At 37.0% G+C, this 27,855-nt stretch overlaps 1 protein-coding gene across 1 annotated transcript; it reads right to left on the bottom strand.

The window, feature by feature from the left end:
• Window positions 1-646: 646 nt before the first annotated feature.
• On the bottom strand, window positions 647-12,537 carry LOC136246580 (uncharacterized). The gene is made up of 5 exons (XM_066038071.1): window positions 12,379-12,537; window positions 9,117-9,172; window positions 4,137-4,339; window positions 1,411-1,554; window positions 647-881 (listed from the first exon to the last, which is right to left on the bottom strand). The coding sequence occupies exons 2-5, from the start codon at window positions 9,169-9,171 to the stop codon at window positions 744-746; spliced, it is 540 nt and encodes a 179-aa protein (XP_065894143.1). The 5' UTR covers window position 9,172; window positions 12,379-12,537; the 3' UTR covers window positions 647-743.
• Window positions 12,538-27,855: the final 15,318 nt, after the last annotated feature.

Below are 27,855 nucleotides of genomic sequence, written 5' to 3'. Positions count from 1 at the left end.
GGATGTAGTTTGTGCCCACATGCCCTGTTTTCGCAGGCCCGGTCACATTTAATGATCACACTGAACATCTGCAGATGTATATCTGAACAAGACATCTGCAGATGTATATTCTGTACTTCTGTGCAAGAGTGAGACAAATAATGCAATGAATTAATAAAAGATCAAACAGATACTCTAATAGAGCATTCAGTTCTAATAAAACAGTCAGGTGTATGTAATGAATAATCAGGTGCCTGCCAGCATTGGGTTAGGCTAACTTTCTGGCCTGAAACAATGCTTGATCTTGATAGGATCTTGATCAAGACAAGTGGCCTTATTTTGATAGATCATAAATAGGCATCACTTTTTTATTATTTTATTATTACGATAATTTTTTTAAAACTAAATTATCTCCCAACCCTATTTAAGAATGACCATGATTGTCTATGTGTTATATCTTCAATATAATTGTTCCTTAATGTTATGATGAATTATGTTGAATGTACTTGTAGCTACCACTAACTATACAGTGGAACTTGTAATCGGGGCACTTTGAAAATGAGGACACCTGCACAATCTGGACACTTGGTAATGGTCCCAAACTAAATCAGGACACTGTACCTTGGTCCCCAATACACAGGTTTCACTGTAGTAAGCATATTTAACATTATACCAACACTGCATGGTATGCCATAGTTTAAGCAGCATTACAAAGTACAAATTCTACAACGCTGGATCATATTACAGTGTAGTTATCAGTCAAGTTAGTCACTGTTATTGCGATGAGTTGAAATGTACCAAATTGATAAAGGGATTCCAATAACAAAACTAATAATGATTAATATAATAGCTACCACTATTGATGGACGTGGATCTTTACCATTAGCTGCCATGTGATAAACCTGTACAAATTATATAGAGACCACAATATAATTATACAAATTTTATGTATGTATGCATTACTCTGTATGTGGGTGAGTTACATTTATTGATCGTGAATTATGGATGCAATAAAAATCACATTTAAAATCAGCTTTTAGCACCAAAAATAATGGCATTAATTTTGTAAAGCAAACTGATATTTCAACTACATGAATTACAGTTATTGTGGAGTACAAAAATTGTGAATTGGACCTCTTTTAATTTAATGCTGGAATTATCTGATTCTAGATGTAAAAGTTCATATTCTGTTAGAATGATTTCTTAGCTAATGTGCAATTTGAATGAAAATTTGAATAAATCTCTGTCTGGGTAGCTATAAACCTTAACAGTTCTGTTAAGATAATAAGCGAGGATCCGGTTTATAACAACACATTGCACATAAATATGCTAGTCATAGAACTATTTTCCTTATAAAACAGAAAAGGTGTTGTCTTCAGTTATACTAAAATTCACTGTGCGTGCACATATAACATTTGTGTTCCCACTTACCAAACAAGTTGCTATGCAGGCACACAATGCAGTAGGCCAGAAGAAGCAGCATGCCACTGCAGAGCAAATAAAGAGCACACTTAGTGCTCTAGTATACTCCTGCCCAGGACGTGAAACATTGTTCTGATACACCACACCAGCTGGCTATAAAATAGAGACAACATGTTAAGAATACTAACTTAGTTACGTTACATAAAATGCAGCAAGTAGGCAATTGTGTACGCTAATCAGTGATGCACTGATACCAATACTAACATCAGTATCGGCCCTATTTTGGCAATATTAGACTTGTATTGGTAAAACTACTGTATAAATGCCTGACACCAACTGATACTGTAAATGACATAATTTAATTACTTTTCAAGATGGTGGCATCAATAGCACATCGAACGGAGTTGAGCAAGAACTGATCTAAGCCATGAATTCTTTGAAAGAAGCCAGTTACTATCATTAATGGTACAGTGGAAATGGTAATAAGCCACAAAAACATAGACGTTCCCTATTTTAAATAATATTTGTGACTGGATTTTGGAAAAACAATCCAAATCGCACATTAGAAGTTTCGAGATAAACGGTTTTAAAGAATTCAAGCCAGCATAACTCTCCAAGGATAGCAAGTACGTGAATGAAATTTACACAAAAATGCATCAATCTGTTACCTTTCAGGCCACGTCCAGTATTTGTAGCTGCTTGTAAAGTTTCCCGCCAAATAAGATAGAAAATCTGAGCAGTTGGACAAGCGAAGTAGTATCACGAGTGCTCACAAAGGGGTGGAGGGTGGGGGGCGGCGGGAGGGCAAGAGATAGACCTCAAAATGGAGATAGACCTCAAAATGGAGGCAGACCACGATTGGAGTCCAGAAACAAGATTACAGGGCTGTGCTGGCTCCTTAGTGGCTGATATGTAGCAAAATCAACAGAGAAAACGTCTGGCCAACATTATGGGGTGGAGGGTGGGGAGGGCAAGAGATAGACCTCAAAATGGAGGCAGACCACGATTGGAGTCCAGAAACGAGATTACAGGGCTGTGCTGGCTCCTTAGTGGCTGATATGTAGCAAAATCAACAGAGAAAACATCTGGCCAACATTATGGGGTGGAGGGTGGGAGGTGGAGGGTGGGAGGTGGAGGGGAGGGCAAGAGATAGACCTCAAATGGAGGCAGACCACAATTGGAGGCCAGACATGAGATTACAGGGCTGTGCTGGCTCCTTAGTGGCTGATATGTAGCAAAATCAACAGAGAAAACGCCTGGCCAACATTATGGGGTGGAGGGTGGGGGGTGGCGGGGAGGGCAAGAGATAGACCTCAAAATGGAGGCAGACCATGATTGGAGGCCAGACACAAGATTACAGGGCAGTGCTGGCTCCTTAGTGGCTGATATGTAGCAAAATCAACAGAGAAAACGTCTGGCCAACATTATAAGGCTGTCCACCAGTAAACCACTGATTCTTGCCAAGCCAGGTCCTTCACAAGGCCTGAAACCGCCATTTGAGCACTCCACACCACCCAGAAAAGACGTCTGTTAAAACCAGCCTCGAGTAGTTTGAGTAGCACTGAGGGTCAAAATTAGTAGTATGATAGTGTAGCTATCCACTGGTGGTGTTAGTTTGATTTTGCCTGATGTGTGATTTGGATCGGTTTTGTAAAATCTGGTCACATTTAATTTTAATTTTGGTGAAGTGAAATGAACATGTACCACTTTAGCACTTACAACCACACCACTCGGTGTACCATGGCAAACTGTGGGATACACCTAGTTTTGTGGTTATGCTTACCTTTATACTGTAAGTGTACATGTTCTGTCAATTACCGGTAAACTATAACTGAATTGTTTTGTATCAGATGGAGTCATCAGCTATTCATATGTCGTTGATCAGTCATTTTGACTGTCAGATTTACAGTGCATTTTTGCTCAATTCATTTGTAACTTCTTATAATTGTACTCTATAGAAGTTAGTGTGTGTCAAAAGCTAAGCCTCAACATAGCAGTCCTATCACTTGTGACAAAGCACATCTTCATTCAACAACACAATCAATTTTCAAAAAGCCTTTACATGGGAATTGTCAAGGTTTTATTGGTTAATTAATACATTCAACAAACAGCTAATTTTCTGATCAGTGATGTACTTCTAAAATACATTTTAAACAGCATTTATTTATATAGTACAGCATATATTATTTCTATTCTATCTGTTATATTTTATTTCTGATCTTTATACCGTATTTTGGATTATACCATAGTTTGGATTATATTCATGTAATAGTGAGAATGAGTCAGCGAGTTAATCCTTTGTTATAAATGATAAATGTATTTAGGATGGTTGTCCAACATTAAAGCGATTGAATTTTTAATAGATAATATTGAAATACTAGTATCACTCACATGCAACTATTCCTGGTACACTGTACGTCATGGTAGAGGATGGAAAACTGAAAATTTGACTTAAACTACACAAAAGCATCCATAAACACATCATCATGTACACACTGCATCATTAATAGTTTTGAATCACCATACAAAACAATTTCAATATGTGAGCATTTTGAATATCTCTCCCTCTATAACACATTTTAAAACGAACTATACACTAAATGTTTTAATGACACTGCCAATACATTAAGGCAAGTTAATGTGTGATGTGTTGTATGTACTTTACAATTACATGTTAGACTGATTTCCAGTACTTTCAGTTATGTAGAAGGCTGTGAATGTAGCCAACAGCTTACCTGGGTCACTACAACTGTCACATTACGCTGACCACCACCACCAGTCATTGGGCGTAGTTCTGTTTGAGGATAAAGATAACTATTTGTGGAGTTTGTTGTTGGAACGTCATTAACAGCGGCATGATATTCAGGTGGTGATTCACTCTGGTCACCAACTGCTGTTGATGTTTTATCAGTAGCATTAAGGGAGTCAGTAGAACCATCTATACATAGGAATAGTGTATCAAATGATTGTAAAACCTTATACAAATGTACATAAAAAATTTGGAATTTCCTGTGTGTACATACTTGTTTGTTAACTATATTATGGCTGGTGAACCCACACATTCCGCATCTGAAATGGTGCCACATGCCCCAGCTATATCAATTATCGTCTGAAAAGTGGAGTATCCATTACACTTCGTTGTCAGCTATGTTCAACCCGTTACACAGCATTATGAATCAAGAACTGTTCGTAAAGCACCTCTGCAATCAAAGTAGCCACTATGAAAAATACATACAATTTCTGTTACGAAGGGAAGCCATCATGTGGTACCGCCAAATTGACACTTTTAGCTGTCAGCAAAGAATCAGACACAAAGGAGGACACTGGTAAGACTATGAAGAATGCATCATATGTACTGAGGTATGCCAAAAGGCACCTTTCAGGCTGAAGCGATGTCAAACAGTGAAAAAGTCAAGCATGTATATAGCTTTAGCTGTTATCAACTTAAGCTTGTCTGAAAGCATTGGTCAGTCAGTCAGGAAATCAGTCAGTAGAAAGTTCCGTTAAATAATATATATATTTAAATATTCTGTAGTAACTTGTTGAAAGCATTTTAGGTCAATCTGAAAGCTTGTTTGGGCTTAGTTTTACCTAACCAATACTGCCTCATCGTCGTAAGGGAAAATTGAGGCTGGTTTTGGAAGATGTTATTTCGTGGGCAATGCCTACTCCTTTGTGGTCCCTACTATACAGTACTATTTTACTGTATGATAATTTGTGACTGAATTTTGGAAAATCACCCATACGGACACATTTGACACCTAAAATATATGATCAAATCACAAACTTTATAGTGCAAATCTATTTGTTGATAGTTTTAAGCCATTCTCAATACCTTAAATTGCAACAAAATTCTTGAAATATTTTCAAAACTGTGCCCTGCTCTTATCAGCATCCCGCTAACCACAATTATGTCATGTGCGCCCATATGGGTAATTTTCCAATATTTGTGACTGGGCCTGAGAAAACAGGGAATGTGGGCACAAAAAGTTTCTTTGTGACATTTTTCCTTTGATATTGTGGTATTGCCAACTTAATCGTTGATGACCACCCTTTAAAACTATTTATTTATTAAGGCTTTACAGCACAAGTACTGAAGGTAACACCTGGTCCTACATTCTATGTTTGAAAAGAGAAAAATTCAAGATTGGACCTGTGCAGCCTTGAACCTGCAGCCATCTGATTATGTTCAATCACTTACAGGAGTCTGCCAGGCGGTCAGGATATTATCTCCTTGTCAATTTCATGTATATGTATGCATAGGAACTCTAGAGAGTGACTTCACAGCCATTATTTCATAAAAATGTCTATATCATAATTCATTTTTTCATAGCATAATCACATGGTGATTTAGTTTGCCATACATTAGTCTCAATAGTAGGAGTGCAATTAATCCCTAATTGCATGACCTTGTTTCTGTAATTGCACTGTAAAGATAGCTGAACAATAGAAGCCTTTCAAGTGCAACAAGAATGTGATATAATCAATAGGCAATCAATAAGCTGACAATCGAAGCCTTTCAAGTGAAACATATGTTGACATTTTGAGTAGCCAATCAAAATTGCTGACATGTGAAGCCTTTCAAGTGCAACAACAAAATTATGTGATAGAAAGAAGAATGATGCAATCACCTGGTAGAAGTTAATGGCCACATAGAACTGGATAGATGTGCACTACAAACCCATGAAGGGTGGTCACTATATGTGACTGGGCCTGCGATAACAGGGCATGTAGGCACATGATTTTTGCCTACTTTTTCAAACTTCCTTCAATCATAACGTTTAATACTAATGTGCTAAAGTAATGAAATTTTTAACACTTAGTAAGCATTTAAGTGGCATTATGATGCAAGTTACAGAATGCAAATACTCTGTTCCGGTACTGAAATATAGCCTTTAGTGTGATAGAGTGTAGTTTGTGCCCACATTCCCTGTTTTCGCAGGCCCAGTCACATATGATTAGTAGGCAACCACACATATTTTTGTGCAATTATAGAATAATTGTACTCAATTGTACTCGTAACAGCCAAATTTGCACTCCAATGTGTGTGATTATCTACACTGGCATAGCTAAGGTGGGTACTGGTAGGGTACAGGCCCAACCAATCAGTTCCAGTGCCCTACCAACTCAGGTATACTTACCGTAAGTAGCTATCCTACAGCTACGTAACTATCCTACAGCTATGTAACTATCCTACAGCTATGTAACCATCCTACAGCTACGTAACCATCCTACAGCTATGTAACTACCCTACAGCTATGTAACCATCCTACAGCTATGTAACTATCCTACAGCTATGTAACCATCCTACAGCTGTGTAACTATCCTACAGCTATGTAACTATCCTATAGCTATGTAACTATCCTACAGCTATGTAACCATCCTACAGCTATGTAACTATCCTACAGCTATGTAACCATCCTACAGCTATGTAACCATCCTACAGCTACGTAACCATCCTACAGCTACGTAACCATCCTACAGCTACGTAACCATCCTACAGCTACGTAACCATCCTACAGCTACGTAACCATCCTACAGCTACGTAACCATCCTACAGCTACGTAACCATCCTACAGCTATGTAACCATCCTACAGCTATGTAACTATCCTACAGCTATGTAACTATCCTACAGCTATGTAACTACCCTACAGCTATGTAACCATCCTACAGCTATGTAACTATCCTACAGCTATGTAACTATCCTACAGCTATGTAACTATCCTACAGCTATGTAACTAATAATAATTATTATGCAAACAAAACATACGTACAGTTAGTGTCCTACTGGAGATGACAAATTTTAACTGCAAAATGCCACCAAATTGAATCTCAGCATGTAATTTAAAAAATTTTCCTAGGGGACATTCCCCCAGATCCCCCTAGCTACAGCACGCTTGCTGCAGCCTGTATATACGCATACAATGGTGCCCAACCAACCCTTCTGGGCTAGCTACGCCACTGATTGTCTATACAACAAATATTCTTCATAAAATTATACAAAAGCAAATTTTAAAAAATTGCCAGAAAGAATAATTAGAATATCTTTGAGCATAATAGGCTAAAGCCTAATCAGTTCTACATTACATATCAAGAAGTGTGTCATGCTGCCAAGTACAATGAAACATTTTAAACAGGCTGTAGGACCAGTGTTGTACAGACCTTCAGCACTTGTGCTGTAAAGCCTGAATAGACAAATAAAAGTGTGGATGTGCAATAGATAAGAATGTATTTTACAGGAACCAAGAAAACACCGTTTTAATGCATCCATAGCTCAATAGTTTCTGAATGAACTTTAACCATTGTTGCTATGGAAATTCCCTCAGATTAGGGTACCTCCTGTTTAAATTTAAACTGAGCATCACTGAGATATGCACTTTCAAATTGTTCTCACTTTTTCTTATCCTCTTTTTGCACCACTTACTCCAACTCACGTGTGCTTTAGTCAATTTACTTCAAATTTGGAGGGCTGTCAGAGTGTAATGCAGCACATTTACAGGAACCGTAAAGATACAGTATGAACCCTGCAGTATAATGAAACTTAAAGTACTAATACAATTTGCACTACAGTTGCTCTGTTTGTCTGGAAGCACTTCTTGAAGCTACAGCTTGTTGTTTGAAGAAGCCTTTACTGCATCTATGTCACTTGAAGTAGTCACCACATGATGTATGCTTTAAGACAATTGTACATCACATGGATACTTTTAAGACCAAATGGATTGTAAATAGTAATAATATTGAAATCCGTTTGGCGATAATTTAGCTATGCATTTTATGGGTAAAGGTCTACAGCATAAGAAATATCATAATTATACAGATGAAATTTTGATTAAAATTTTACTGCTACAAGGAGGTTGTCCTCTTTTAGAGGTAAAATTGCATTGGTAAAGGTCTATAGGGACCATAAGTCCCCAATTAAGAGGTTAAATGTATGTAGAGTGTCCTTTACAGGCAGAGTCCTGTAAGGGTGGTTCCACGGAGCACAGAACATTCATTTTGACAATAAACTGTTCTACTATTATCAAGAACCATTATATGGGCTCTGCTCATTAGTGCTGTGAACCTGCAGAGTTTACTAACACCAGTCATCATTGGAAGGTGAATAATTGGATATTGACTGATTATTGTCTGATTGTAAATTTGCAGACATTATGCTACTAAAAATGCTTGTTGGAAGCCTTAGGGTGGTACCAAAGTGACCATCAACATCCTGCCTTACAATAACAGCTATTACAATCACATGTTTACACATGCTTTGAGGTTATGTTATGATGTTAATCTTGTCAGCAGGGGTAATTTATGGTTTACCAAGAGGGCAGGCAAAACTGGTTTAAAGGCGTCTTAGCCAATAATTGGCTTGACCTAGACAATACGTTTTTCCATACTGGTTAATAACCGGTTTTTCCATACTGGTTCGCAACACTACTGCTCATATGGGCTCCAGTATGGGTCATCAATAATGACAGCCACAAGTCTACAGGCTTCCCTTGAATTTATAGGAAGGGTGTTAACATACTTTGGCTTCCATACAGTAACTTTCAAGGGGCTACTCAAAGTCACCACCTCCTAAAGTGTTAACTCACTCAATCAGCACTTATATCATAAGCGTGAATTTACTACAATATCCAGAAAGACTTGTGGCTGTCATTTTTGATGGCCCATACTGGAGTTAGATACTCTCTCTTTTCTTATTTACTCTTGTTATTCTCCATACTTTGATCATTGTCATTATCTGATAACAATGGAACTTTATCTTCAAGATCTGCCATCCTGAAATTAAACAAACACAATTATATATACATACTTCTACCAAAAAATGTATATACTTAGTCAGTTCATGATCACCTGAGCCCCTACTAATATATAAAAAAGGTACAGTATGTTTGAATCCCTAGAATTATCTATACTAAATTTGGTGATCATCTAATGTATGGGGTATTTTTACAGCCTCATAACTTAACCGTATCAAAGCACTAGCTTTTTGATGAACAGTTTTGGCATTAAAAAGTGCTTCATAGCACTACACAGTAAGTACTTTCTTGGGCAGCTGGCACATGTATCAGGAGTTGTTAACAAGAAACAAGCACTCAGGTGAATGTGAACTGACTATGAATATACGTAAGGAATTTCTTGGTAGTAAATTATATATGTAATATTCACGTACTGTACCACGTATGATACTGCAATAGTGAAAGTTTTAGTAGCATACACACATGCAACAAACCGAAAAGATAACTGTTTGAAAAGCACCTCTGCAATCAAAGTAGCCACTGTGAAATGTTATGAAGAGAAGCCATCACGTGCTACTGCCGAATCGACACCTCGCTGTCAGCAAAGATGAATGGGACACAAAGGTAAATCCATGAAGAATGCATTGTATGCATTGCGGTACACCAAAAGGCACCTCTTGGGCTAAAGCAACGTTGAATACTGAAAAAATCAAGCCTGTAGCCTTAGCCGTTATTGAGTTATGCTTGTCTGAAGGAATCAATCAGTTACTCAGTCAGTCTGTCAGTCAGTCAGTCAGTCAGTCAGTCAGTCAGTCAGTACGCAGTATGGTACCAGCCTGACATTTGGTCACCGTACACTCCTAACATAGCACTATTCCTGGATGTAATTTTACAACAATAGGTTAAACACATGATGAGTTATAACTCATCAAACATGGAAACTTAGAAAGGCTGTGAGACCCCTTTTCGCAGATCCATTCACATAAAATTATGGAATTTGTCCTCATAGTGATCATGGTGTTTTATTGGATATGTTACACCTATAGTAAGTAAGTTTTACGTTGCCTTAAAACTTTGTAATGTATGCTGATTCTGAATACTTTGAAAACATACTGTCAAATGGAAGGTATTCATTCACTGGTGTTTACTTTAAAGTGTGTCATTATTTTGCTCACGTTAGACTAAGTGATTTTCAGCTACACAATAATTTTTTGATGGTTGTGTCGCCAACTCAAAAAGTACAACAAAGGCTATTTCATCATAAAAATGGCATAATTAAAACCATAACTCCACTTTAGTAAATTGTTGCATCATTGTGACACTTCCACTGTAGTTGTTTACCTTTATAGGTTGCTAACTTTTAATTAGCCATTTCCCTATGGGCATATACACCATTATATTAAAAAGTGTGCAGTAGGTGAAACATACGTATTTGCTCACCACGAAGCATACGTATTTGCTCACTATGAAGCATACAAAGATCACTGAGATTCAATAAACCCTGAACATTGCATGTACAAACTTGCAGCTAGAAGTAACTGCAGTTTCAAGACAGTCCAGTTTGCCAGATGGCTTCCTAGTTCAAAGACAATGGCATTCCAAAGAGTATAACACACAGATTTTGACAAACAAATTGTATACTTTGTGGCATGAATTGCTAACATAATTCCAGATACAGGCCATTGCCTACTTAATACATTGCTAGGATTCTTCAGCAGATAACAACTGAAAGGAATGATGCAATAATCACCTTGGCTCCTCACATTGGTTATAATTTATTATATCCTCTTCTTCAGTGGATAAACAACTGCAAAAAATGATGTAATAATCACCTTGGCTTTCTGGTTTTCCTGCTAGGTGATTATTGCACCATTCGAACCTTCAGGGTTGTTTATCCACTTAAGAATCCTAGCACTGTATGTCTTACCTATAGCTACTTGTGCCATTTTTACTTTAAAATGTATGGGGAGCCCCAAAGAACCTTTTTTTCAGTTCTAAAGCACTGTGCATGCCAAATTCCAATCCAACGACTATTATTTCTGAGATCAGCACTATCAGGAGCTTATAAGCGCCGAAGGTCCTGGCACTATCTGTTGAGCATATAAAAAGTCCAAAATTATATAATCGAGTTGGAATGCCTAAGTCAATTTGTATAAAAACAGTTTCAAGAGTTTTTTTACCATTTACAATTTTAATTCAAAATGAAGTGAAAAAAGCTAGGGAGCTTTTCTAGCTATAGACATTGTGCTTGACTGATATAATATAATAATAATAATATACGTGTAAGTATTAATATAATATTACCCTGGCCAGCTAAATGTTGGGCAAGTACTGAAAGTATTTCATGTGAGCTGCAGAATATCTCCTGTACAAAAAGTAGACAAAGGAGCTCAATGGTGCTTGGTACATATTTTAGTTGGCTGTTTGTCATGGTGTAATTCATGATTGGAAAAACGCTGCTGTTATGGAGAAATTAGACTTACAATGATGGCAATGTTGGCAGTCATGACTCTCACATCAACGGTAACAGTGGTCATCAATGAATTACAATACAATCGTTGGTTGTACGATCTATAGGTACTTTCAACAGGTAATATGACATTTACTATATTTCTTAGTGCTTCACACGTGGTCTTGTCCTCCCCCCACGATCGTATTGGGATATTTTGGTGTCTGGAGGATTGCTACTACTGTCTGTCCATGGTGGATGATTGATTCATATGCCAGTTGCAGTAGGGAAAGGTCCCAAGGTGAAACCGAATATGAGTGGCAGGAAAGGCATACTATTAGGTGTAAAACTGACTATCACAAAATATGGGGAAAATTTTCAACAAACACTCAGTATTGCCTCAACATAGTCTGGGCGCGAATGTACAGCCAGTTAATACTGTTACTAGGTGCATGGACGGTAGGGTTTTTTCAGCTCTTCTAGTCTAGGTATTTAGTGTCCCGTCACAGTTTCATTTTAGGATACTTTAGCTACTGAAAACTTTTCACTTTATAGCTTCTAGGCTAGTGGTAAACACCTCGTACCGGCATAAATGTTCGTCCCTAATTCATAAATATAATACTAAACAGCTAGTATAGCTAGCTTTATTAATGGTCAATAAGTTAAGCATTTCGCACCATCCCGAAAGAACAAAGAAGTTGCCAAAAGCGAAACGGAGAAACTTGTGAATGGTTAAGTTTCCCACCATAGCTTATCTTAAACTGATAGCTAGTAAAAAACTGTGTGTCAAAACTCACCTTTAACAATTCTAATTCACCACTGAGATTAATAGTATGACTGCTAGCTAGTTCATGTACGTCTACTAAAAACCTCGCTTGATTGCTGAATCAGTCGAACCGTAGCTCAGTATTGGCTAAAGCCAATCATAGCTTTATATGCATAATTTGATTTTTCCGGTTGGGGTTGAAACCCCACCTCAAGTTGATTTAACCTCAAAGAACTTTCAATTTAAAACCCAAACTCTGACCACAATGGCCTTTGGGACTTTTAATTTAGGTAATAGAATGTATAAATATTATTGAGCATAGATGCGCACTTGCGTTGTTATTAATATTTTTATCAGTGATGTGACTCTACGGTTTGAAAGTGTTATGACGTAATTAGACTACAACAGCGTTAGGCCACTACAATGAGATAACTTGTTTCTCATCAACCGCCCACACCTACATTTGTGACCAGGCCTGCAAAAACAGGGCATGTGGGCACAAGCTACACTCAATCACTCTACAGGTCATATCTCAGTACTGGAAAAAAGTATTTCCATTCTGTAACTTGCATCATGATGCCAATTAAATGCTTACTAAGTGCTAAAAATTGCCTTACCATAGCAAAATGGTACAAAACGTTATGAGCGATGAAATTGTGAAAAAGTAGGCAAAAATCATGTGCCCACATGCCCTATTATCGCAGGCCCAGTCACATTTTCTTTTGCCCATACAAACTCATTATTGTACGAGATTGCAGCATGCCTTTTTTGAGTGTCGTGGTAGTGGGTTGATCACTAGAAAAGCACTGTTTCCATGGAAAACTGTAGCTAATTGATATACAGACGCCATTTAATAGTTTTATTTCTTATTTATTTTTTACTTCTGTGTTGATTAGAGTGCTTTCTGGAGCACCAACAACCACCAAGGCAGTGGCGTAGCTACCATTCAGTGAGGAAACCGAGGTAGCTGCCTCGATAAAAAATTGCTCAACAATTCAGGATGAGCAGCCTGAGTTTTGAGTGGCAACCTAATTTTCTACTCAAACGTTTACTAATACTAAGACAGCAATACTGTACCACACAAAATAGAATCTATATGGCTGCAATACTAAGCAGGGCCGGAGCCCATGGTGACAAAGTCCGGCATTGGCTGGACCACTTTTCAGCTACTTGAATTTGTATCAAAAAGATCGAGATACTCTAATAGAGCAGTCATCGTAATGTACTCTAATAGAGCATTCAGTACAGATTATAGCCACAGTTCTCATTACACTGCTTGATTTAAATCATTTACATTTACGTTAATTTTTTCAATTGTTCCAATGAGTCAACTGCATGGCAGTGTATTGAGCTACTGAATTGATCACATCATGCATTAGCAGTTACAATCAAAAAATAGCTTCCACATGCCATTTCAAAGCATATATTTTCAAAATTTTCCTTGAGGGAGCATGCCCTCATACTCCTAGTTTCACATGCAGCTGAATATCACATGAAAGAGATGATCTCCGACTTAAATATCACATCAGATCAATAAAAGTATAGTGTGCATGACTATGACCTCATTTGTTGCAGTCCATGGATGGCCTGACCTCTAAAAATATCTCCAGAGGAAGTCAGCTTTTTGTGCTGAGTGAAATTAAACTAGTCTAATAATTGAAGCATGGTATACTGTAAACTGGATGGAGCATTACTTATGACATGCAGAAATATGTTCAGAGTCTTCTGAAACATCCAACCAGTTAATTAAGCTTGAAAGCTTTTGTGAATCAGTTGAGTCAGACCCTCTCAATTAGGTCAATATATAAACTTTACTTCAGTAAAACTTTTTTCCTGGCTACGCCACTGCTTGGTACAAATTGTTTTCAAGGAAACTTTCTTAACTTACAATTTGAGCTTACAAAAAAGTACCCAGAGCTGGTTTACTTATTATAGTTAAAGTCCAAATTGTTGTGACAAACTCCATGCAGGCAGCTATTTATCCCACTATCACTACTGGACAATATATCCATGCTATTACCATGGAATTCCCATGATCCCCTTGAAATATCCATGAAAGTTGCAGCCGGTATTTTTCATGGGTAATGAAATAACTATGAAATGTATAGAGCAAAACAATGTACCAATGAAAAGCCCATGAACGAGCGAGTTTTCATGGGTTTGTATACCGTGAAAACCTGTGAAATCACACCAATGAAAAATGTGTGGAAAGCCTATGAAATAGGATTTTCATTGGTGTGATTTCACAGGTTTTTCACGGTATACAAACCCATGAAAACTCACTCGTTCATGGGTCATTCATGGGTACAGTATTTTACCCAGCATTTCATGGGTATTTCAATACCCATGAAAAAATTATCAACCGAAACTTTCATGGGTGTTTCACAGGATAATGGGAATTTCATGGTAATAGCATAGATTATTGTCCAGTAGTGTATATACAATTTTTGCTTTGATTTCTATATAGCAATGGCGGATCCAGGATGGGGCATTTGGGGCAAATGCCCCCCTCCCCCCCCCCTCTCCACCTTGTGGAGGAGCCAGCCATGCTTCTGATTAAAACAGCTAGTAAATTTTATGTCAGGCCAACCAAGATCAGTTTAAAACTTACGAAAATATGCACATTTTACTAGCATTTATTACAAATTCACCTGAGAACAAAGCGAACCGAAGTCAAACTAACTGTAAAATAGTCACCCAGCACCTTCGTGCGTACTAAGCGCCTCTAAAAGAATTATCGTGTTGCTGTTATTTAAGACATTCAGAGCCTTTTAAACAGTTTTAAGACTTCATAACCATCTGAAAAGGCCAAAATGGCAAATATCAACAGTGAGACACCACTAAGAGGTGATTATTTGCTGCTTTAAAAAAGCAGCACTGAACTATAGAGAATATGGTTCTCCCCATGCATGCAACCACCTACAACTTACCCTGTTTGTGCCCCTCCCCTAGCCAGCTCCTGGATCCGCCCCTGTATAGGGTAGTGGTATACATTTACCTGCTATGTTCACCCTGATCTACTGCCTAACTGGACTCATTATCTGAGAGAAATTGAATAAATAAGAAAGGATGGCTATCATAGGCTGCGGAAAGGGGGGGGCTAGGGGGCTAAAGCCCCCCCTTGGTCTGCTGAGGGGGGGCTTAGCCCCCCCTCAGAATGATATCACACCGAAATTATCTTTCTTGGAGTGGGGCTGAAAACCGTGATAAAGATCGAGATACTCTAATAGAGCAGTCACTCTAATAAAGTAGTCAGTGTGTAGCGAGCTATGAAAGGATTTTTATGTAGTTTATCAGCTAGAAATGATAGCTGGTGAGGTGGAAAGCTCTTGTCAGTTGGTTGCGACCTTTTTTTTTTTTTTTTTTTTTTTTTTGATCTCACCTTACCAAACTATAGAAATAAGTCTGGGTCAGCCCAGCCCCCCCTCATATGAACTACTTCCTCCGCCGCTGATGGCTATATAAAAGTTGCAACCATATTAATAAAAATTTAATGATAAAACCCCTGCATGTATAAGTACAGTGCAGTGCAGTCCAACGATCAGGTATGACTATTAACCTTCTCAAAAAATTTTGAGAAGGTTAATAGTTATACCTGATCGTTGTATACCACTATCAGTTCCAGTATCATATACTCGTTCCAACCACTCCCTCAAGCTATTTCACTTACCAACAAGAATCGATGTTTACAAATACTCTTTCTTACCACGAACAATTATTCAATGGAACCAACTACCTATCTCTGATATTGACAAGACTGACATTGACACTTTTAAGAACAATCTGATTGGTATTGTGTGTAATTGTAATGAACATTAGCGTGTTGCCCCTGGTGGGCTTTGCTAATTAATAATAATAATAATAATAATAACAGTGTACTTTTTTATATCTTACATGCCTACTAAGCATATGTGTATCAAGCCCAATGGCGGATCCAGGATGGGGCATTTGGGGCAATGCCCCCTCCCCCCTCCCTCCCTCAGTGGAAGAGCCATAGCTACTACTTTTGATAGAAATACTATATACCTTGTCATAGTTGTCAGACTAAAAGTCGAAGGTGCTGAGCTCGGTGCTGGGTGACAGTTTGCCAGCTGTTTAACTTTAGTTTCAGGTGATTTTGCAATAAATGGTGATATTATGTAGTTTTCTGTGTATAAATTGATTTTAGTCTGACAACTATGTCCTTCGTACGTACTAAGTGCCTCTAAAATAATTATTGTGTGGCTGGTGTTTAGGACTTACATAGCCTTTTAAACAGCTTTTAAGACTTCACAACCATCTGCAAAGGACATAATAACAAAAATCAACCTACTGACGAGTGATCATTGCTGCTTAAAGAATACAGCAACTAACAAGAGAAACTGCATGCTCTCCCCATGCAACCACCTACAACTTAGCCTGTTTGTGCCCCTCCCCTTGCCAGCTCCTGGATCTGCTCCTGAAGCCAACCATTAAGTTGCAGGGCTGAAACAGATATCTGTAGCTATATCATTCCAAATAGTAATGTGAAGCCATCAGGATACAGTTACTGTAGTTGCTAATAACTTAAAGCAATGTCATGATGATTTTCTTTGATACAAAACTTTTATTACAATCCCAATCGTTGTAAGAATACTATACTTACTTCTGATCTATATGTGTATAGACAGCAGGTTCATGACAAAAATAATGTCATGTTTTTAATGATTTCACTACCTGTAGAATATCCGGAATGATTTAATTAGGATGCTATCTGTTTCAGCTCTACTGTACAATATTCACTACATAGTGTTTGTGATCTCCATGACATTACTGCTCTTCTAAATCATTATTATAGATTCGGGATACAGAAATTGTAGCAAACAGTATAGCCAGTACAGTTTTAGCCAGTACCAAACAGTGAACAGTAGTGACAGCTTGCAGTAGTGACAGCTTGCAGTAATCACAGCTTGCAGTAGTCACAGCTTGCAGCAGTAGAACAGTAGTCACAGCTTTAGCCAGTACCAAACAGTGACAGCCAAGAAAACTGTGTACCTAATTAATATCTTTATGAGATCACAAATTACATACTGTTCAATGATATGGTGACTAAACCTTATTATATTATAATTTAATTTTAAAATGACATAGTGAAGGGGGGATCCAAGCCACAAAGTAGTGAAACAAGAGATGAATGATGGTATTACAACATAGCTTGGTTGGAATATCCCTACATTGGCATGTTATAACAATCATTTTGTTCAATGCCAAAGTAGGAATTTTCCCACTGATTCTAAAAACTTATGTTGCTACCCTAAATTTACACCTTTGAACTTACCAAAATTATTTTTGTGCTGAACTCACTCAAGTATATTGTACCACTTTTCTTCCTTCGATGTCACAAACTATACATCACCTTGGCTAATGGGCTTACCACAAGTGGTAAAACGAATCATGGTAGTAACGTACAAGTAGAGATTTCTTCTTCACTTGAATATGGAACATCCTACCCCCAATTGATTTACCTCTATCTATCAAGACTAACAAGACTAGAATATACTATTTTATGGACACATTTTAATCTAACTTTATACATGAAAACTATACCATTAATTTTTGTATGCCCATGTATAGTAGATGTTCCAATCCCCTTTAATGTAATTTGTGACTGGATATGCAAAAAGGGGTCTTCCACACACATCCAATTTACCAACTTTGACAATTCATATATAGATTGGACAGAGCTACTGGCTTGAAGTTTGGTCAGAAGTGACCACCAACATGCATGGTTGAATGGATGGCAAAATATTTAGGTTAAAATGAACACTTAGTTATGGTCTTTCAAGTTCACAGATTTGAATGCATGTGGAAGACCTCTTTTCACAAATCCAGTCACATTTTTATCAGAAAGTAATATAAGTATTGTAGTTTTGTTTTTTTTAATGGCTGCTAGCCCAGAGCTACATAGTGGACCTTCAGTACTATACCCCCAATACCATTGATTGCAATTATTAAGTCATTATCAAATCAAAAAAAATTATAAAGGAAGTTAACAACCCTAGTGTATTGTTTCGTTCCAGTTTAGTGTATTGCACTATTCAGCTTTGATTTATCCAACTATACGTAGGCAGTGTATAGCATGCTGTGGCCAGGAATGGTATATGAGGATGGCTTCTGGTATGTATCATTTGTGCAGCGCTGCAATCACAACAAGTCAAAGTAGGTGGCTGGTATTTCTAACTACATTGTTGTACTTAATATGCTGTGGTTACAATATAGGAAATGGTATAGGTTTCAAATTAAAATTGGATCGGGTAGTTATTAATACATTGGGTTTCCGTTACAGCAAAAAGGCTTCACTCTTCAGATAAAGTGATCCTACGGCAAAAAGCAAATTTGCTTGAGAATGTACTGTATGTTGTCATCACAATATGCATTAATTTTGGTCATGAACATGAAGAATAGCATAGGAAGGAAAACTATGTAGTTTTAATACAAAAGTGAAAGGATTTTCCTGTAGTAAATCAGTGAAAAATAACAATAATATGAACATGATGGCATGTATAAATTTTAATTTCAGTTTCTTTTAAAATACCTTTATTGGTTCCTTTTGACTTCATATTTTACTAGTAAACAGATACTTCTTCCAAATTAACTTTTAAGGCTTCTTTGTGGTTTAAAAGCAAGTTTTCTGAGGTGACACTTACGTAGGTAGTGTACCAGAAAAGGTTTGGCAAAACACAGGTGACCTCTATTATGAATCAACACTACAGTGCAACAGCATTATTGTTCTTGCACACTGACTATTGAGTACATACTGGTGCAGTTAATGGATTGGAAAGTATGCACCAAGTACTGTACAAATCAACATTAACACTGGAAATGGAAGAAATGGTTGCCATGGTAAAGGAGTCATGTAATAAAAGTTAAGCCTATTCATTTATAATATATATATATATATATATATATATATCTGTAGGAGCACAATATACTTCTAATGTCCATCTGGTAATGGGAACTAAACTACAGAGTTTGAATCTGGTTCACTACGGATGTTAATTTATCACCTTTAATGCAAAGCAATATGATGATATAATTATAATTTATTGTATTTTGGGGGAAAGTGTGCACAATGACCAGACATTATCCCTACATCTGGTGGGTAAAATTATCTAGTGTAATGATTTATTTGTGATGTGTTTGTGTAGTAGTCCTAATTTTTTCTTTGATTGATTGTAATGCTCAAGTAGTCAAGAATGCAAAAGTTATGTTTGATCAAGATGACTGTATAGAGCAAGCCGGAAACTCAAAGCAAAACCACAAGATGTGATGGAATTATTAGAGCTGTTAACATTTGAGTGAGCATGCAGTTTCCAAACCAACAGAGTAGACTGAGTCACTGCCATTAGAAATATGGCAAGAGAAAGTAATTAATCTTGGCTGCTTAACTCTCGACTATTCTACACAGTCACAATGTGAGACATAAAGATGCAAGGCAAGACCTTCATTGCACTGAGGTTTCACTTCCATTTTAAATTCCATCAGGCATGCTAGCTAAACAGACAAAGATTAAATACAACCCTTAAAGGAGCTACATGCCTTTACAGACTAAGTCTTTGTTGTGACTTTAAAATTTACTAACAGTATTAAGGGAAAACAAAACACTGATTATTTCTGTTTATTGTAATCAAGAAAATTGAAATTAAGGACACCTGTACAATGCGGATGCTTGATAGTGGTCCCAAAGTATCTTTTAGCAGTTAAACTGACCTGAGTGTAGTACAGTAGCGATATTCACTTCTTATTGTTTTACGGTATTTGGACATTACGTACTACTCCGATCTAGCTTGTTTCAGTGTTTCAGTGCTTTTATTGCAGCATTATACACTGTCCCTAATCTAATTTAAAATTACAAATTTTTTCTTATACTTGTAGAAGTATCATGTCAACACACTGACGACAATAATTAAGTGAAGGCAACCTTAATTCTGTGAGTATTGTGCCATAGTCACTACCATGCAAATTGTTTATCAATTTTGTTGCTCTTCGCTGAATTGTTTCAACCTACTTTTGGTCTAATAGGTAGTGGGGTCCCCATATTACATTACCATACTCTAGTATAGGACGTACCATAGATCTGTAAAGATGAACCAACATGTCAGAGTCTAATAAGAAGAACTTTCGTTAATCAACCCAAGTATGTGATTTGCTTTGTTGATTACAAGTGAAGTGTGCTCGTGAAACTTAAGATCTTGATCAATCATAACCCCGAGGTTTCTGACAGATTGTGCTGGTTGGATGGCAGTACCGCAAAGGAAATAGGTGTAGTTTTCTTTAGTGCCTAGATGTAAGATATTACACTTGCTAACACTGAATTTTAGTTTCCACTTAAATGACCATTCAGAGAGGCAATTCAAATCTGATTTTGGAGCTGGATATAATCTTCATGTGACTTAATGCATCTAAAGATCTTGATGTCATCAGCAAACAGAAGAATTGGACTATCAACAATATCAGGTATTTCATTTACATATATGTAGAAAAATAAGGGCCACAAAACAGACCCTTGGGGCACGCCGCTAAGTACATCAGCCCAGGTGGAACAGTGACTATTTAAGACAATTCTCTGTTTCCTTCCAGTAAGAAAACCTTCAATCCAAGAGAGTAATTTTCCCTGATTACCATATCCATACAATTTGCTCAGCAAGTACTTTTGTGGAACCAAATCGAAAGCTTTTTTTGGAAATCCAAGTATGCAACATCCTCAGGGAATTTGTCATTCAAACATTAATATATTGTGTTCAATAATTCATTGCACAAAGTAGTTGGCAGGTGCAAGACCTTCTTACAGTAAAACCATGTTGACTTGGTGAAAATAAGTTGTAATTACTCACATAAGCAGAAATACTGTCTTTGATGATAGACCCCATCAGTTTCACAATTGGGGAGATAAGACTAACTGGTCTATAGTTACTGGAATAAAGCCGGCTGCCTTTTTTATGAATAAGGGTTATGTGACCATGTTTTCAAACGTTGGGTATGACTTGTTGTTGAAAAAGGTTCTTAAAAATTATAGCAAGTAGGAGAGCTGATTTGTAGTGCTGTTTCTCTTAATGCAAGAATAGGTCAGCCATCAGGGCCAGAGGACTTGTCAGTTTTTAAGTTGACAAGCTTAATGTAAACAATGTCGGCATTAATATCAATGTCAGTAATGGGTGACACTTCATGGTTAAGTTGGAAAGTTGGAACTGAGGTGTCATCTGATAATGTAAAAACACTTGAAAAATAAGTATTAAATATGTCAGCTATCTCACAGCTATCTTGCGTGACAGTTCCATCAGGTTTTTTAAGGCTGGAAATAGTTGGTCTTACTTCTAGCTGGGAATTAATGTAGTGCCAAAAGCACTTGGGGTTTGATTTGGCATTTCGAGTAACTTCAGTTTCGTGATTCCTCTGTAGATTACTGGTTAAGCTTAGTAACGAATTTCTAGCTCTGCAATAAACTTGGTAGTCAGAGTTCAGTTTGGTAGAGGTATATTTTTTGCCAGAGTTTCTTCTTTGTATTTCTAAGATGTAGAGCTTGTTGAGTCATAAGTATGTTCTGTTTCTTATTGCTAGGTCTCTTATATGGTACACATTCTTTTAAGCATGATTCAAAATGTTTGGCAAAAAAGTCCCAAGCTTGCAAAGTATTGAGGGGATCTATACAAGTATGCCAGTCTATCGCTTCTAATAATTCACACATTTTTGTGAAATTGGCAGAGCGTAAATCAAGTTGTACCTTACTGCAAGTTGAATAACAAGCCAAATTGAACCTGAGACAGACATGGTCACTTGAGCCCAAACCAGGTAAATATTCAAGGTCGCTGACCATATTCTGTCCATTAGTTAAAATAAGATTGAGTATATGAGGTGTAGTGTTTGGCCTATACCTGGTAGGTTGGTCAACATGTTGGTACGAAAATATATATTGAATTGTCTCCACAAAAGCTTGTGTATGATTGTTATTACCAGTAATAAATGACCAATCTATGTTTGGAAAGTTGAAGTCACCACAGATAAGCAAATGAGTGTATCCATCAATCATATTTAACAAGTTGCACAGTAAAGATACTGAATTAGCTAGGTTTGATGATGGGCTACGATATATACAACCAATAAGTAGTGAATCACGATTGTGCAAGGGTATCTCAACCCATAAAGCCTCCTTAAATTCACTACAGAATGTAATTATAGTAGAGCCAGATATTTTGCTGTGAACAGAAATGCCAACCCCACGTATCTTGCTTGTAACAGTCAAGTTAGGGTCAAAGTTGAAATATGCTTGATAGTTCAGGATAGATAGAAGTGCTAGAGAGATTGATACATTGTGAACTTTGGGAAGTGTTTCAGTAAGTAATATAATATCTGGCTCATTACCTGCAGTTGACATTAACATATCATCTTTCTTGTTAATAAATTGGTTAGTGTTAGTATAAAAGACTTTTAGATTTTCAAAACTGATGTTACTCTTGTTATCTGAGTTGTGGTCCAAAACTGATGTATTAGTCCAGAAGAACTTAACTTCTCCTTGGTACTATCCGTCCATTTTTTATCTGATACTTGGCGGGCCCATTATTCATTTCTTTGTGTTTATTCCTGGACACTTTATTTTCTTCCTGCTCCTTCTTTGTCAAGTCAGGTGTAATAAACACTTTCCTCAAATATTCTGGCTCAGAAATTGAGTGGATTTTGGTACAATTGCAGAGGATCTCAGTTTTCTCCTGATCAGACCCGACAGGTATTCTGAGTAGTCTTGACTTAACAGACCTTCTGCAAGAGCTCGGTTCCACAGACAAGGCAGCTTTGAAAGAGTCACTTTGCAGGGTGGTAGGTTCTTTCGAATTTGAACGACAGTCTTTGGTATCAGAAGCAGCACCTTTATCTTTAGCCAGTGTTGGGCAAGTTACTTTTTAAAGTAACTAGTTACATATTACATATTACTTGCAACTGAACTATTTAGTTACAGTTACATATTACCCATAAAATAAAGTAACTATAATAATATTACATATTATATTACTTTGTGTCCACAGCCTTAAGCTGTCATGTGTGAAACTACCACCTTATCACGTGATATGATTGCGTTGTTGGACAATGTGCAAATCTTGGTTATAAGTAAGAAGTTGGTGAATAAGCTTCATTCAGTAGGCTTCATTACTTCGTCATGGCTAGGCGTAACAGCTTGTAAAATTGATGCTGGAATTCCTAAGTGCTGATTGACGATTGCTTTGGCTGTATCTGTATCATGTTGTTTTTGCACATCCACTTCTTCAGCAATTGATTCAGGTATGTTATGTAGGGTGACATTAAGTCTTCTTTTGCTTTTCTCTTTCTCTTCATTTAGTACAGAAGACACAGCTTGAGAAATCTCGTCACAATGGAGAGAAGGTTTGCTAGAAGGTTGATCATTAATTTTGTAACCATGATCTGTTCCTGGTTCTGAGGACAGTGTAAGCTACGTACGTAGTAATAGTGGTATGCATTGCACTTTGAAGATTGTTGATGGCTTTGGTAATTGTATCAGACACAGTTGATAAAATGTCTTTCTGAGGACTAGTGATGGAAGTGTTGTCGTGATAATTCTTGTTAATAACATAGAAGACTTCACCTTCACAAGATGAACAAAAGAAATGAAGACACTCCGCTTCGCCGAGTAGTACCAAAGCATCTTCAGTAATTCCACAGCATACATTACAGTACCACAAATCACAACATTCACATTGTACAAGGCCGCATCCAGAAACTTGACATTGACTAAGGAGATTAATATTGTAGTAATGATATTATGTAATATTAGATTCGTTACAGTAACTATATTACTTAGGTAACGCGTTACATTTGTAAGTAAAATAACTTGAGTTATATTACCTGTTTTTATAGTGTATTTCGTTATATTACTTAGTTACCACAAAAGTTATAATATTACGTAACACGTTACATAAGTAACGCGTTACTCCCAACACTGCCTTTAGCAGCATTGTTCTCGTGAGGTGTACACTTGTCATACGGCTTTCTATTATTCTTACATTTGTATTTTGGCATGTTTCCAAAAGAGTATTCTTTTTACTGCCCACTGTCTGTAAAAACAATCATGAAATTTCAGAAATACCGCAGCTGACTGGATTTATTTATTCTTCTTGTCTCCGTATAAGCCAAACTAAGAGATTAGAACCCCGTTGAAGATTGAAGAGGTAAAACAATCTAGGGATAATCAACAACACCAATCACATGAGCAATTTTTTTATTATTTTATTATTTTAATTTTTTAATCTTATAAAAGTATGTTCAGAGGGTTAAATCCTGCAGATTTTGGAAGAAATGGATGACACTACTTCAGATCAGCATAGACAGTGATCATAAGCTAACCACAAATCCAATTAAGCGATAACATAGTACGTTAAGCAGGAATACAGTCCCAGATTTGCTACATGTACCCCTCACCATGTAGTAAGGAGTACAATGATATAAAGTACGGAAACCAAATCAACTATGGTGTTTTGAATGCCATTGGAGTGTCTGTAAATGTTTCCGCACAACATTTGCCATAATTGGATATAAGGTAACAAACTTATGGAGTAACAGTCCTTTAGAGAAAAGATCATATAGCCCGAAATTTTGGGATAGTGTAGTTTATGGATACACCTGTATGGTTATGACCAATTCCAGTTTCAGTATTAGTTCAAGTACTTGATAAAATTTCTTTATAGTTTTAGTTCTAGTTCCAGTTTTGAGGAAAGCAAAATTATAGTTTTAGTCGCAGTTCCAGTCTTTAGGAAAGTGAAATTATTGTTCCAGTTTTAGTTTTAGGAACTGGAATAAAAATGGCTGGAACTGAGATTATGATCTGTGTTTTTTTTCTGGGAAGTGGTGAGTTAATTTCCATAAGTGCATTCATAGGACAATAATGTTGCCTACGCTAATGAATAATCTCATAACAAAAGTTGCCCCTAGCAACCTGAATTTACAATATTTGTAGGGGTAAATGTCTATATTATCAGCAGCTATCTGCAAATACAATGACACTTATGAATTAGACCCCATCCATCATGAGCCATGGGCATATGTATTTCTCCCAAACACTCAGTGTAGTTTATGTATCTATCAATGCAAAGCCCTACTCCTCTTGAGCATTGGTGATTTATACAGTAAATAATACAAAATGCTTATCCTGTCAAAATATTGTTGCAATGCTCCTAGTTAGGCATACCCACCACCCTGGGGGGGACATGGGGAATGTATTGCATTCATGTTAAATTGCAATTGGCAAAAGCTTAACTAAACTTGCTTGTGTAATTGCCACAGTCTGTCAAAACACGACTGATCTTTAAAATTCCATGGAAAATCCCCACTCCTACAGGTTCCAAGCTAGTCATTGTAACATTCAGGCCATTTCCAGTTCACATAATGAGCTGTTGCATTTGGTGTATTGAAATATAGCAGAAGTTGTTCAGATGATTTGTCAAATCCTAACTTGGCTATCCCTTATTTCTTAGCTCCACCACACAGTGGGATTTGGCCTCGGATTTGGTGCAAGTTTCAGTATACTTTGCTAAGAATTCAAACATTTTCATTAACTGTAGTTAGTCTTCAGTCCATAGTCCAGTCCATAGTCCAGTCCATAGTCCAGTCCATAGTCCAGTCCATAGTCCAGTCCATAGTCCAGTCCATAGTCCAGTCCATAGTCCACAGTCAATGTTTTACACCATTTCTATCTGACAGGCCCTTTAACAGAATTCATTGCATATAGAAACCCTTTGACTTCTTCACTTTAACTATCAATGCAATTAAACTCTGCACACTCATTTTGGACAGACCATACAGGGTTGGATACTCTCCCTGCCACTATTATCAACTCTTGATAATGGTACATGGGCAACTTTACATTATCTCAATTATAGCACACCATACATACAAGTACATGTACAGGACAATACAGTACATACAATACAATTCAGTCATATACGTCACACACTGAGCAGAAACCTTACTATATCTCTTTTTGTTGTTGAGATAATGCACCTATCAAAGTTTTGCCCCACCTGAAGGGAGAATAGGAAGAAATATGACCAAATTCTAAGTCTAATTGGTAAAATTGTAGGTATAATCTCTTCCTTCTCCATTAGAACATCTAAACTCTTTGTTTCAAGCATTGCCTAAACCCCCACACCTGGGATCTAATTTTTTGCCTAATCCCTTCATATTTCCCCCACCTTTGCCCACATGAGAGTAGAAGGGGCAAAATTTCAATAGGTGCATAAATGCCATGGGAAAACATTGGGTACATAATAAGGAGTATGTAATGAATACTCTGGTAGACTCCTGCAAGCATTCAAGTGTAAATCAATGGCTGCAGGGACTGTGTAAGCAGGCAATTCTTGTGCAGCTGCATTGTGCAGTAATAGAGCTCTTGCTTTTATTAAAGCACTAACTTGATAATAAAATAGTAGTAAAGAGGAAGAACCACTGCGAGCTAGGTGGCTCTAATTAGGCAGAAGCCAGTGTACACAGGTAATTAGTTGTGTATAGGCCTGACCCGCCTGAGCCAAATATGCTCAAAATTTTGCCCAAATGCTTTCAGGAAAATTTTTAGTGTTCTTATTATGCTTGCATTATGCTCCTAAGTTAGCAACATTTGTGACAATTATTATAGAACATTTTAATCAGCGAATGCTTTTTTTGAGTATTTCAATATAAAATGACTTATATTAGAGAGTATCAACCTAAGGAGCTATGTACAATGCATTTGAGTGCTCTATTTAAACTTTGGTAGTCCCAATCCGGGGAGGCTCTAGAATTACAACCATAGCAACTGTTGCTAGGCAACAGAAATACAAAAATAACCTCTGCAAAATACCAATCATACTTAGCAACCATTGCTAAGCAGCCATATTGTTGCTATGCCATGAGGGCATCTATCACTATGGTAACACTAGTTGTCAAGTCGGACATTTACTTCTAATAGGAATACACCACACTATTTTAGCCTATCAAATTAGTATTATAGATTTTTGTCAAGTTACCTTGACAAATAAATGTAATACTAATTCTATTGGCTATTCCCTTGACATATTTCAATATAATACATCAAGCTGCTATTGAGAGTATTATTATTGCAACACATTCACTTGTTGGATTAAGCAAAATTAACTTAATACACAGGTACACACTTCCTGGTTATAATTTAGGAATTAGCACCACAAAGAATTGTAGTTAAAAAGAGAAGGCACTTACTGTGCATGGGAAAAACAAATAGACAAACCAATTGGCCTGCCCATGCCTGTATATTCATGGTACCTGCCCTATGTATACATTTTCACATTAACCACAATAACATGAATCAGTGCTTTAGGAATGAAGCATGTCCTAAACTGAGTAACATGCATGGTGATATCATGAACGTTATTTCAGTATCATGCAAGTCTAATAGTTAAAGTGATGTGAACATGGAGTTTACTAACAGCAGAATTGCATGTAAGCTAAACAAATAATTATCAAGACATGTGTGGTG

Source organism: Dysidea avara, chromosome 2 (genome assembly GCF_963678975.1).
Source record: "Dysidea avara chromosome 2, odDysAvar1.4, whole genome shotgun sequence".
Classification (NCBI taxonomy): Eukaryota; Metazoa; Porifera; class Demospongiae; order Dictyoceratida; family Dysideidae; genus Dysidea; species Dysidea avara.
This window is presented reverse-complemented; position numbering and strand designations above follow the sequence as displayed.

What these genes read in the sequence shown, in the direction of transcription:
- LOC136246580 (XM_066038071.1), bottom strand. Translation starts at nt 9,171, where the DNA reads ATGGCAGATCTTGAAGATAAAGTTCCATTGTTATCAGATAATGACAAT. An exon ending in TGACAGTTGTAGTGACCCAG is followed by an intron (nt 1,555 to 4,136) that starts GTAAGCTGTTGG and finishes TCTATTTTATAG; the next exon opens with CCAGCTGGTGTGGTGTATCA. An exon ending in CCTGCATAGCAACTTGTTTG is followed by an intron (nt 882 to 1,410) that starts GTAAGTGGGAAC and finishes TAATTTGTACAG; the next exon opens with GTTTATCACATGGCAGCTAA.